General features: G+C 51.9%; 1 protein-coding gene across 2 annotated transcripts in view; it reads left to right on the forward strand.

Moving 5' to 3' along the window:
* The window catches only part of MYO1D (myosin ID), a 155826-nt gene that overhangs the window by 109886 nt on the left and 32844 nt on the right, over positions 1-13096 (forward strand). Inside the window, exon 22 of one of the 2 annotated variants that reach the window (XM_019009080.2) lies at positions 498-740. The exons of the other annotated variant lie outside the window; for it this stretch is intronic. Coding sequence (XP_018864625.1) covers positions 498-573 — 76 coding nt within the window. The 3' untranslated portion in view covers positions 574-740. Of the gene's footprint in view, positions 1-497; positions 741-13096 lie in introns of those variants that run through there. 2 annotated transcript variants of the gene reach the window in all.

Raw genomic sequence — 13096 nt, forward strand, 5'->3', positions numbered from 1 at the left:
CCTTCCCTTCCCTTCCCTTCCCTTCCCTTCCCTTCCCTTCCCTTCCCTTCCCTCCTCACTGTAGGACAGGACAGGGAATCATTGGGTGCTTTCAGGTTGATTTCCTCACCACAAAAATCCTGTGAGGTGGGGAAAGGGCAGAGGATAATGCTCTGAATCCATTAAATCCCTGAGCTTTAAAACCCCAGCCTGCATTTCCCCGTTGTTCCCATCCTCCCTCTAAATTCCCAGTTCTGTACTGGGAGCCCTGGAGCTGCTCCATGTGCTGCTGATCCCAGGAATACACAGCTGCTTTCAGGAAGCCACCACACATTTTCCTCTGGAATTCTGCCCACCTCTCTGCTGTTCCAAAGGTTTTCCTTCTCCAGCATTTCCCTTGGGTAAGGGCCCCAGTGACTGACAGCAAACAGAAAACAACAAAAAAAGCTCCATCACGATCATATTTACTGGTGACCTACTTAAAATGCTCTTTCCTCCTGCTTTGGTGTGTGCTGCAGTGCTGCTGGCTCGAGTCTCTGGGGAATTGCTGCTGGAATGATAATGAATGCACAACGTGGCCCCTCGCTTCTTTAACTGGAGTCTCTCAAAGACATGGTTTATTTTTTATTGCATCATTTAGACTTCCTTTTTCTCCCCCCCTTGTGATGTATTATTCCCATTTTTGGTCTCCCTGCTTCGTGCTCTGACTGCAGGCAGTGCTATTGTTTGAAGTGATGTCATTAAATCATGGGATGCCTTCATCTTTTGATAATTTTTCTGTTTGTTTTTCAGGCAAATTAGGCTTTTTTCTCTGTCCTGGAGAGTCTGAGCTGTGTTGTCAAAGACTGGTGTTGAGTGTATATTTTTTTTTTTTCTGGTGGAAGTACTCTAGCAGAGGTGATTATTTATTTAACAAATGTTTTACACCTACTCTGCTACATTTTTGTAGGGTTGTTGTAAATGGGTTTGCAGTGCAGGATGGGAAGTCATCAACATTTTGCATATTCATAGAATCATGGAATGGTTAGGGAGGGAAGGGAATTTAAATCTCATCCATTCCCAGCCCAGCCATGGCAGGGACACCTCCCACTGTCCCAGGCTGCTCCAGCCCCAATGTCCAGCCTGGCCTTGGGCACTGCCAGGGATCCAGGGGCAGCCCCAGCTGCTCTGGGCACCCTGTGCCAGGGCCTGCCCACCCTGCCAGGGAACAATCCCTGCCCAATATCCCATCCAGCCCTGCCCTCTGGCACTGGGAGCCATTCCCTGGCTCCTGGCCCTCCATCCCTTGTCCCCAGTCCCTCTCCAGCTCTCCTGGAGCCCCTTTAGGCTCTGAAGGGGCTCTGGGCTCTCCCTGGAGCTTCTCCTCTCCAGGTGAACATTCCCAGCTCTCCCAGCCTGGCTCCAGAGCAGAGGGGCTCCAGCCCTTGGAGCATATTTGTGGTCTCATCTGGACTTGCTCCAATGTTTTAATTGCACCTCTCAAGTCTTCCTGGTTTTCCTCTTTACCAATTCATTTAGAGGAAGGTTTGGATGCCCCTGCTCACTCCCCAGTGCCCTGCACTGCTGTGGTTGGGAAGGAGGGGGCTGTGTTTACTGTAATTTGTGAATTTAGGATTGTGTCCATGGAATGGTGAATTAATCCTACCTTTGCAAAGAATATCATGCCCCATGGCTGGAAATGTCCAAGGCCAGGCTGGATGGGGCTTGGAGCACCCTGGGACAGTGGGAGGTGTCCCTGCCTTGGCAGGGGTGGCACTGGATGGGCTTTAAGGTCCCTCCCAACCCAACCCATTCCATGGTTCTGTAATTCCATGAATATCCAGGATGTAGGAATCCTCTGAACCCATGGATAAGGGATCACACCTGAAATGTTCTTTTCTGGTGACTCCAGAATCCTTCTGGGTTCGTTCCCAGTCACATGGAGCAGGCTGTGTTTCCATGCTAGCCTAAATTCCCTGACCTCAAAGCCAAGCAGAATTCCTAAACACATGGATAAAAATGCATAAAATAAACTCTGCCTTGTGTCTTCTGCATTTCCTGGCACCCAAGAACTGTGTTATTAGAGCAAAGCCCTGGGTTTAGGTGTAAAAAACAAACTCAGGCTCTTGAAGTTCACAGGATCACAGGTTCAGGTTGGAAAAGCTCTCCAAGATGTGAATTCAGCTGTTCCCCCAGCACTGCCCCATGTCCCCAAGTGCCACATCCACAGGGCTTTGGAGCCCCTCCATGGATGGGGACTCCAGCCCTGCCCTGGATGGCTGTTCAGGTAATTCTCCAGATAATTCAGATAATTCCTGGTTTCTTAGCAAACACTCTTGCACTGGGAGTTATTTTCACAGGCTGGCCAGGGAATTGCAGGTGCTGAGGGAACATTTGCCACCCTGTCCCAGCCAGCTCTGGGTTACTGCCCTGTGCTCCTTCCCCAGGGTAGGACTTTGTCCTGTGTTGTCCCCACAAAGGTGACAGTAATCATGGAAGAGGCAGGACAGGAGGGAATCAGCTCCACTGTAAAACCACTCAGGATCTGTGGAAATTAATTCAGTCTCTGGCTCCAGGGCACGAGCTCCAGATGAGGCTGTAAATAATGTTTAGTTCTCCTCAGAGTGGTGAGGAGCTGGTCAGGAGCACAAACATGGAACAGTTCAGTGCTGCTTTGGGAGGAGGAGCTCATCCCTGGTGTCCCCTCCAGCTGGGGTAACCCCCAGGTGATGGCTGAGCTTTGGAGCCTTTGGTGTTGCTGCCTCCCTAGGGAAATTGGGATGTGTGTGCTGTTCTCAGGCATGACACTCCTCACCCCTCAGCCCTCACAAACCACAGAAATAAACTGGGATTGACTGGAAGAGCTGCCAGAGAAGTTCTTGCCACAAAATGTGGCTCACTGGGAGGAAATTGGGATTACAGAGAGGAATACTGTCTGTCCAGGTCTGTGTCCATGGGAGTTCATCTGGGAACAGTAAACAGAATATTTGGAAGGACACAGAGCAATCAGGGGAAGGAAACCAAATCTTTGTCACAATCAGTGGATTTTAATGCTGCCATCTCCACACATCCCAGCTGTCCATGAGCTCCAGTGGCTGAATCTGCCTTACAAAGCACCCAGAGCCTGTTCCTCAGTTTCAGACATTCATCAGGGCTTGTGTCTTATCTCCTCATCTGCTTTAATTTCAGTTCATCCACCAGAGCCCGTGGTATAAATTAATATTCCCAGGCCACAGGGTGCCTTGCATAAAGCATTTTTACATCCAAATGGAGCCATACATCCTGTAACAGAGCTGTGATTCATGGGCTGTTACGTGGTAAAGCTGAGGTGAAGCCAGCTGACTAATTTATACTGAATAATTAGATTCTGAATTAAATGCACAAAAGATGATTATTTTTTTCCCTTCGTGCTTTTCCTTGTGTGAACTCAGATGAGCTGATACTGGAGAAGGAAAGGTGGATTTCATTTTGCACCACCCCAGCCTTGCATCTGCTGGCAGCCTGAAGGGCAGTTATGGAAGATTTATGGGAATGGATCCATTCCTGTGCCAGCCTCCTGGGAATGTTCATGGCCAGGCTCCCTTCCAGCAATCCCAGTCTGCAGCCAGGCCTTGGGGACCCTTCCTTCACCCAGGACTGTTTGTGTTTGCAGGGGTGGAGCCCTCTCACAGTGGTGTTTCCTTGATGAACAGGTGGAGAGCAGCCAATAACCCCAATAAAATAACCCCATGTGTGCTGATCATGGATCAGGGAATGCTTTGGGTGGGAGGGGACCTTAGAACCCATCCAGTTCCTGTCCCATGGGCAGGGACACCTTCCACTGCCCCAGGCTGCTCCAAACCCTGTCCAACTTGGCCTGGGACACTTCCAGGGATCCAGGGGCAGCCACAGCTTCTGTGGTCAACCTTTCCTCAGTCCCCCCCAGCCCCAATCCCCTGGCACAGAAGTCATTCCTTTGCTCCTGTCCTCACGGAGATGCTGATGGGAGCAGATTTGCAGAAGCTGAGCTGTGGATCCAGCAGGATCTGAGCTGTCACATGCAGGAGCTCAGGACCCCTGACCAACAAACCAAAATGATTTCACAGAAGCCATTTATTGTTTACATTACACACTCATTTATCCATTCTGAAACTGCTGTTCACACAATCAGGCATCTTCTCATTGGTGCCCCTGTCCCGTCCACGTGCTCTGCACGCGCCCCTCGGGGCACAGCACTGCTCACAGTCCAGGTGTTCCACCACCCTCTGCTGTCTGCCTCTCGTGCTCCTTGTTTTGTGGTTTTCTTGGTTTTCAGCCTCTTCTTTCTTATTTTTAGAACAGCTTCTGTCTCAGCAACCTTGAGAAATTCCAGAGGGTCTGATAATAAACTCTAAACACGGTTTGGCTGGAGCACATCATGGCCCGAGCTGTTCAGATGCATTACCAGAGTCACCTCCTCCACACCATGGGGACAGGTCCCCCCAGGCTGCTGGTGGCCACCTCTGCTGTGTCCATCTCCAGCCTGGGGGTTCCAGCCAGCCCCAGCCCCACAGAGCTGCTGGAAGCTGAGCCTGGCCCAGGGATGGTTCCCAGTCCTGCTGCATCCCCAGGGAAGCTGGAGGGGCTGAGCTCTCCCTGCCCAGGGATCATTCTCCTTCACATCACACAGCAACAGAAGGGATTTCCATGGGCTCCTCAGCACCCAGGGTCAGCAGGGGGGAATTGGACCCCGGTGCCATCTCCAACTGCAATCTCCAAACCCCCAGCCCAGTCTCCCCCTGCTATTTTTAGCTTGGTTTCCCAGGGAAACAGGGCTTTATGTGGCTGCTGTATCTTGGAATTTGACAGTGAGGGAGAGAGGTAGTAAAGATCATTCTCTGGGAGACTTGTTTTGTGAAAATGGCTCATTTTGATTAAAGAGACAAGCCCTGAAATCTTCAGCCATCCAGGGCGTTTCAGCATCCCCAGCCCTTGGGCAGTCACTGCCTTGCTGCTTCCTCCAAGAATTATCCCAGCATGGAAAAGGAGAGGGGGCTGAGGGACAGGGCAGGAGTGTTGGGAGTGATTTTTTTGGGTTTATTTCTTTTTTGGGAAGGCACAGTGTAGTCCTCCCTCCCTCCACTCAAGAACATCTTGTGGGATGCTCTTCATGGAAGCATAAAAAATGCTTCTGTGGAGCCTTCAGCCATGTGCAGGATCCAGCAGCATCTGCTGAATGGATCCTTTGCCTTTTTTTAACGTGGAAGAGAGGAAAGCAAAGCTCTTTCCATGCCTGAACCTAGTGACCCTGGGCTGCTGCAGACTTTTCAGCTACACACACACACACTTTGGTTCACATCCAAATCCAGGTGGTGACATTTCCTTCCCAGGAACTTTTGAAGAGAGAAAAATGGGTGATTAAAACACTTAGTCATGAATTTGTCACCTCAAAGACCAGCACATGTTGTGTTTTGCCTTGCTCAGCATCAGCTGGAGAGTGAGGCAGGACAGAATCCTCTTTTCCAGAGCCAGGGAACATAAGGTGCATCCCCACAGCAAGCATGACGAGTGTGAAGTGAGGGTTTCAGTGGGCTGAACCAGGGGAGGTGATCTTTAGATCCCTTGTGGTGTCAGGAATCTGCCAAGGGCTGTAGGTGGGACCTGCAGGGGCCTCCTGCCCCTCTGCAATGACAGCTGGGACAAGGGGTGTCCCCAGGGTCTCTGAAATGCCACCACAGCTCTGTGTTCAAGACCTTTGTTCCACCATCCACCTTCAAACCAGAGCAGGACGTGTCTCCAGCAGCTGAACAGGTCCCACATTGGGGCAGGTGAGATAGGGGTGCCAGTTCCCAGAGCCTTCATCCCTGCCTGGATTTGCCTGAGTTGTACATTTGCAGTGTGAGGGATGTGTTTGCCCAGCTGCTCCTCAGGGCTGGGTTTGGCTCAGGCTGGAATTAATTTGTTTTATAATAAGGAATTACATGAAGACACAAATGTTAATAGTGCCTTGCTGACAGCTCCACCGGTGCTGTATCCTCCAAACTGGCCAGGAGAGAGAGAGTCCTGAATGACAAGAGAAAGGAACAGGATGAGGATGAGCTTGGAACAGGGCAGAAAACACAGCTTGGGAGAGAGTGAGCTGTAGAGGAACTGAGGCTGGTGCAGCCCTCACACCTGAGTGACTCAAGGAGCTCTCAGTGCCTGGTGTAGCTCCCACCCCCTGCAGCAGGAGGTGTTGGGATGTGTCATCTCTCAGTGACAGTGACGAGCATCTCCCACTGCTGGGAGGGACCTGAGGCAGCTGAGGAGCTGCAGGGGGAGGGATCGGTGCTGGTGACTCCTCTCTGCTGGGGGCTTCAGCCTGAGGGCTCTCATCACAGAACCATAAATCATCAGGGTTGGAAAAGCCCTCTGAGATTGAGTCCAGCCATTCCCCCAGCACTACCAAGGCCACCACTGACCCGTGTCCCCAAGTGCCACATCCCTACAGCTTTTAAACCCCTCCAGGGATGGGACTCCACCCCTGCCATGAGCAGCTGTGCCAGGGCTGGACAACCCTTTCCATGAACAAATTTTCCCCAAATCCACCCTGAGCCTCCCCTGGCCCAGCCCGAGGCCGTTCCCTATTCCCTGTCCCTGTTCCCTGGGAGCAGAGCCCGACCCTGTCAGGGAGTTGTGCAGAGCCAGAAGGTCCCTCCTGAACCTCCTTTTCTCCAGAAGAACCAGCAATCCTGCACTCCCAGCCTGAGCAGCCCCAGCAGCCAAACAGGCTCATCTGGTGCCAGCTTAGGGAGCCATGTGGCACACAAGAGGAGCAGGAGTGGTGTCAGTGGGTACCAGGTGTGACAGACCTTGGTGACACACTGAGGTGAGCAAGGCTGGCTCATCGCTGTTATTCCTGTCTAGGCTGTGGCCACATTATTTACTTTGAATAAATTGGAAGGGCTTTGTATTTGTAAAATCTGAGGCTCCTGCTGTGATTGATGATTTTGAGGTTACACCCCAAACTGGTCCAACTCCTTTAGGTGGCACTGCCAGGCCTGAGCTGTCTCATCCTCCCATGGGCAGATCTCCTCCTTGGAATGACCGTGGTGCTCCTGATCCAACCCTCGCCAGGGGAGCAGCACTGGCTCTGCTCAGCTGAGCTAGAGGGAACTTTGGATTGACAGGACGAGGGGAAATGGCTTCCCACTGCCAGAGGACAGGGATGAATGGGATATTTGAGAGGAATTCCCCCCTGTGAGGATGGTCAGGCCCTAGCACAGGTGCCCAGAGCAGCTGGGGCTGCCCCTGGGTCCCTGGAAGTGTCCAAGGCCAGGTCAGACGGGGCTTGGAACACCCTGGGATAGTGAGAGGTGTCCCTGCCATGGCAGGGGCTGGAACAGGATGGGCTGTAAGGTCCCTTCCCATCCAAACCATTCCATGATCTTGCCCACAGGATTAGAGGCATGTTCATATTTATGTGGAGAGAAACAGCAAAATGAATGCCTGAACACAAAGGGGTCAGTGCTGCTGGCCCAGTGTCCATGAAGTCCCTGGGATTTTGGATTCCTCACGTGGGGTCATGCAGGCCTGATGTCAGCTGTGATCACACATCTCCTGTAGCTCGTAGCAATGTTGTGTTGTGGTTGGAGCTGGAGCTAAAAATAGAGTGGGAAAGGGCAGGATGGCCACCACTGACCTAGTTCTGGGGTTTGGTGTGCTTGGCTTCCTAAAAGTCAAAGAGATAAAAGCTGTCTGCCTGTCAGCTCAGCTTCCAAGGGATGCTCTGTTTGCAGATTGTTCCCTGGTCAGGCAACTTCTCTGGTTAAAGAATTCAGCCACGTTTAGCTCAGTGTAAACCTGGCTGCAGGCAGGAAGGAATTCCCTGAGAGCTTTAGTGGCCTCCTGTCTCAGCCCCTGTTCTGCTTTGTTGTCACTGCTGGGGTGGTCCCTGAACCTCTGTGGGACAGGCAGAATGTGCAGGGAACACTTGGGAATGTGCAGGACCCCTCACACCCCTGTGACCCCAGGATGGGCACTTGGCCGTCGGGGGCTGCTCACACCGGGAGCCTTGGAAGCTTGGAAATCAATTAACTTCCAACTGCAAAGCTTATTAACCCAGAGAAAAACATCTTCAGTCCTGCATCAGAGGTGGATTTCAGTAAGGAGAGGAGGGATTCAGATGCAAGTCTGGAGAAGGCACGGGGCAAGTTGGGGTTAGATTTGTTTTGCTCTCCAGCAGAGCATCCCTCACTGCCAGCAGCAGGGGATGGATGAAACCACCTTGCCTGAGGATTGGGTCCTTTTCCTCTAAAAACCAACCTTGGCATAGCAACTGAATCCTCCTCCCTGCTGCCCTCCCACTGGAGCTTCCCAGGGAAGAGTTGGTGCATTTGCATTCCGTGGTCAGTGCAGAGAAATTCACGTGTGACAGGAGCCAGGCAGAGCCACGGGCTGGGTTTGATCTGCCTTTCCCCAGAGAGGGGTTTATTCAGGTATCCTGGCACTGCATTTTGCATTTGATTTATTTATTAATGTTCTCCCTGTCTGTGAGATTGGGGGGTGGAGTGGGGACAGCAGAGGGAAGGGAACCAGGCTGAAATGCACCTCTGTTTTCAGAAGACAGAATTATATTTCTGCCTTCAGTCCCAAATATCAACCGGCAGCAGAGGAAGTTTGGGGTGGCAGAGGTTAAGTGCATCAGCTTTGTGGTTTTTACCAAGAGCTTATTATTTTTAACCATTCATTTTCCAGGGGAAGGTTCTTGACTTCCCTCTGCACTTCACAAAGGTCACCTCCTGTCCCAGGCTGTGAATCCACTTCAGAGTCCTGTTCCCAGCTGGAGCCTTCACCAGCCTTGTAGCTGCCCTTGACTTTTGGAGCAGCCTCAGGGTGAATTCCCAGGGGTTAAACTGAATTCCTGTCCATTAGGCCTCGGGTTACTGCAGTTTTCTCTGTGCTTTGAAGATCCTGTCACTCACAGCTTATCTCCTTTTCTCAGAGCAGAGATCTGACAGGGACTGGGCCTCCAGGCTGGGACTCCAGTGATTTAGTAGGTGTAAAAGTCTGGGGAGATGGAGGCTTGAAGCTGTGGGGTGGAGGGGCCCTGCTGTGAAGGGAACATCCACCTCTCCTGAGATCCATCTCTCACCCATCTCTTAGTGCCCTTTATCTCTGAGGACAGGTGTTGAACCCCACATCTCACTCCCCCTCTCCAAAAAGCTCTGCCAGTGCAGCTGTGTCTGGATAAAAGTCTTTTCTCAGCATAGCTTTGGTCCCTTTGTGCCTCTTCCCACCCCTTGCTGAGAGCTCTCCCTGGGAAAGTTTGTCTTTAGTCTGAGCCTTCCTGAACTGGTGCCTCCATGGGTTTTGCTGATTCCAGGTTTACTTAACTTGGAGTTCTTTGTGTCTGGATGGGTGAGTTGGGTGGGTTTCAGTGTGAGGGCAGTGAGTGAAGGATCTGCCTGGGGCTCTGTGGGGTGACGGCCTCGCCCCGGCTCCTTTGAGGTGTGCCCTGCTTCACCCAGGCCCTGCTGCCAGAGCCCTCATGGGCTGGGTTCCCTTGTTTCACCTAAAGCCCTGTCATCCTCCTTGTTTTGTTTCCAGCAGACTCAGACTGCTTTTTCAAGGTACTTGCCCAGCTGGAATATCCCTAAATATGCATCGAGTCCCAAGTCACGTCTCTGCAATCCCTGCAAGTGAAGCACAAGGGATGTTTAAGCAGGGCCTGTATAAATTTTTAAACAGAGGTAACAAGCCAAGGAAGAGGTGGCAGATGATGAAACGATGGTGAGCAAAGAAGCAAATGAGATGGCTCATGTGTGAGTGCCCTTTCTCCAGGTTGAGGCACCCTCAGTGCTGATGAGCCCGGTTGTTTTCTGTGTCAGCCCCTGCTGGCTGTGGGCACTGCTGGTGCTGCAGTGAGGGACGGGCTCTGCTCACCCCTGGGCCTGGGCAGGTGATTGTGCAGAGCAGCTTTAGCCAAGTCATGAATTTCAAACAGGGAAATAAAAGAGTTTTTCTGCAGAGTGGTTGAAAGGAAAATGGCTTTATCCAGCCACGCCTTCCTGCATTTCCCCTTCCCACTGGCATCCCAGGCTGGCCATTGATCCTGTGCAGTGAGCCAGGGGCTCTCATCCTGCAGCTCCAGGGCAGGTCGTGCCCATCTGGAAGTGTCCAAGGCCAGGCTGGACAGGGCTTGGAGCAGTGTGGTCTAGTGGAAAGTGTCCCTGCCCATGGTCTTTAAGGTGCCTTTCAACACAAACCAGTCTGGGGTTCCATTATTAAATGATCTTGGACTTCAAGATCAATTTCTGATCCCGTGTCTTTTCCCAGAATGCAGGAAAGTTTTACCACCACCATGGGTTCCTGTTGGTGTGTGTTACACAGTTCAGACCACACAAGGACAGTGTGACAGGGAGGAGGTTTCTGCACAATTCCAGTGCCTGGCTGAGGTACAGAGAGCAGTGGGGCCAGTTCTGCAGTGATTCAGAAATCACTTTTGGACAGTGGTTGTTGATCTCACAGGATGTTGAAATGGTTTGAGTGGGAAGGGGACCTTAAGGATCACTCAATTCCACCCCCTGCTGTGGGTAGGGACACCTTCCACTATCCCAGATTTCTCCAAGCCCTGTCCAGCCTGGCCTTGGATGCTTCCAGGGATCCAGGGGCAGCCACAGCTTCTCTGGACACCCTATGCCAGGGCCTGCCCACCCTCACAGGGAACAATTCCTTCCCAATATCCATCTAGCCCTCCCCTCTAGGCAGCAGAAATCCGTTCACCCTTGTCCTGTCCCTTCAGGCCCTTGTGAAATGCTCCTCTCCAGCCTTTTTGCAGGTGAGGATACAGAATACCAATCAATCTGATTATCAAATTCACAAGCTCATTTCCAAGGAAAGAGGAGGGGATGCAGAGGAGAGTTCCTGGAATGCAGGGATGGTGTGAGGTTCCCCATGTCAGCAGCCTCTTGGACAGACTGACATGGGATCAGCACTCCTGAAATTTCCTTCCATGTAGGCTGAGAAATTCCAACATCAACAACTCATCCCCCTCCAGCTCAGGCAGGACTCAGCCCTTTTGGCATCCCTTCGAGGAGTGATGTGTTACTGCATCTCCTGCTTGAGTTCAAAGGAATTGGGTTAACGAGCAGAAAGTCAGTCATCAAATTACACTGAGCTTGCTTGCTGCCTCCTGGATTTCCCAGTGCAGCCTCTTTGATCCCTGGGATGCAGGCAATTAAATACAGCAGCATTAAACACAAAGCACCTCACATGCTGCGCTTAGTCCCTTGCTTCTGTGTAACGTGGTCTTCAGATGAGGCTGAAACAGGATGAGAGTGAGGAGGTAGGGGAGGGAGGAGAGCACAAATTAGTGGAAAACCTTTTGTCTTGGGAAGTAAAACAGATCTGGAGGCAAGCTGCAATATCCTAAAATCCTCAGGTCCTTCAGCAGGCTGGGGAAAGGCAGCAGCCCAGGCTGGAGGAGGAGCAGCAGTTCGGGAAAGGACAGATCCATCAGGAGTGACTTTTAACTGAGGCTGGGGATTCCACAGTGCTGAGGGACATCCAGGACTGGGCTCACCCAAGGTGCTGAGGAGAGGATCAGGGCAGCAGCATCAGGCTGGAAAAGGAGCTGCTGTTGCACTGTGTGGCTGCTGGCACAGGCTTTGGAGCAGGAAGGGATGCTCCCTCCATCTGTTGCTGGAATAACAATCACAGCAGTACAGACCTAACCCAGGAATCAATCCTGGGCTTTCCAGGGGTTTAAATATTCATTTGAAGAGGTTCCTCCCCCCGGAGCTGGGAGGGAGGAGCAGATCCCTCTGGGAGCTCAGGCCAGCAGCAGCATCCTCCAGCAAACAGCCCTGCAGCACTGCTGTGCAGCCAGGGAGTGCCAAAATTCAGTGTGCAGAGAGAGTCAGGCTGAGGCCAGGCTGTGCCAGCTCCTACCCTGGGCTGGGGAAGGGCTGTCACCACCCCAGAGAGCAGCACAGTCACCCCAGGCCCTGTCACATCTTAAAATTCCCTCCTGAACAGCAGCCTCTGATGAATCCTGGGGTTTGTTTTCATTTCACTTGCTGACAGCAGCCACATCCTGCTGGGTTTGCTGAGTGTTGTCAGCTGAGCTTGAGAGAGCAGGAACTGGAGGTCAAGGCCTGCCTGACAATGAGAATTAGGAATGAGGCCATCCTAACCCTAACTCTGGATTTAATGGTTCCTTTCAGCATCATTAAAAATACTCAGGGAGCTGGTGGATTTGGGCACATCCTGTAAGTGCATGTGTTGGTGAAATGTATTTTTGCAAAGAAAGGCTGTTCTGTTCTGCCATGACTCAGGCCTGGGGATTGGGAGCACAAATAGGAAGGATCCAGCCAAGAGGGGACGTTTCCGTGGTGAGGAGGGTGGCAGAGGGGGAGTGCTGCAGCTCCACAGCCTCACACAGCAAAGGAAAACATTTTTAGCTCATGCAAATGTTTCACTTCCTCCTCATATGGTGACTTCACAGAGCCCAGCACCGGAGATGGTTCTGTCAGCAGTTCCTCACATCCACTCACTGAGATGCCAGCGTGCCCTGGAGCTCTGGGAATCATCCTGGCAGGCCCTGGTGTGCCTGGTGTGCCTGTAGCCTGTAGCCTGTAGCCTGTAGCCTGTAGCCTGTAGCCTGTAGCCTGTAGCCTGGCATGGGGCTGGCTTCAACAGTGTCAGAGTAGAGATGGACAAGACACCTTTTATTTGTGCATTATTGTTCACAGCTTTTATTTATATGGTTTCTAAAAGCATCGTGTTTAATTCTTATTGGTCAGTAACTTTTTGCTGCCCAGTTCATTGCTCAGTAGCTGCTCCTGTACATGCTTGCTAAGGGTTTTCTTTTTTGAAGATGTTTACGTTCTTTTCTCGTGGGTACAAGTCCCTTTTCACACAGGTGCATATTGGTTCCCTAAGAACAGCAGATTTGCAGGCTCATTCTCAGGAGTACAGGCTGATCATCAAGTCCCAGTCACTTGTGTCTGTCAGGCCTTCAGCTGTCACTCCTCAGTGTGTGAGGGCCGGGGATCAGCCCTGCAGATGGGATTTTGTATTTTGTGTTGAATTGTCTCTCACAGCCTTGTCTCAGCTCAGAGATGGGAGCTGGGCTGGGCAGAGGCTGGGCTGGAGCTGCTGCAGCCTGGCTCAGGCTCTGCCTGTCCTGTCTGTCCTG

Source organism: Parus major, chromosome 27, assembly GCF_001522545.3.
Source record: "Parus major isolate Abel chromosome 27, Parus_major1.1, whole genome shotgun sequence".
Classification (NCBI taxonomy): domain Eukaryota; kingdom Metazoa; phylum Chordata; class Aves; order Passeriformes; family Paridae; genus Parus; species Parus major.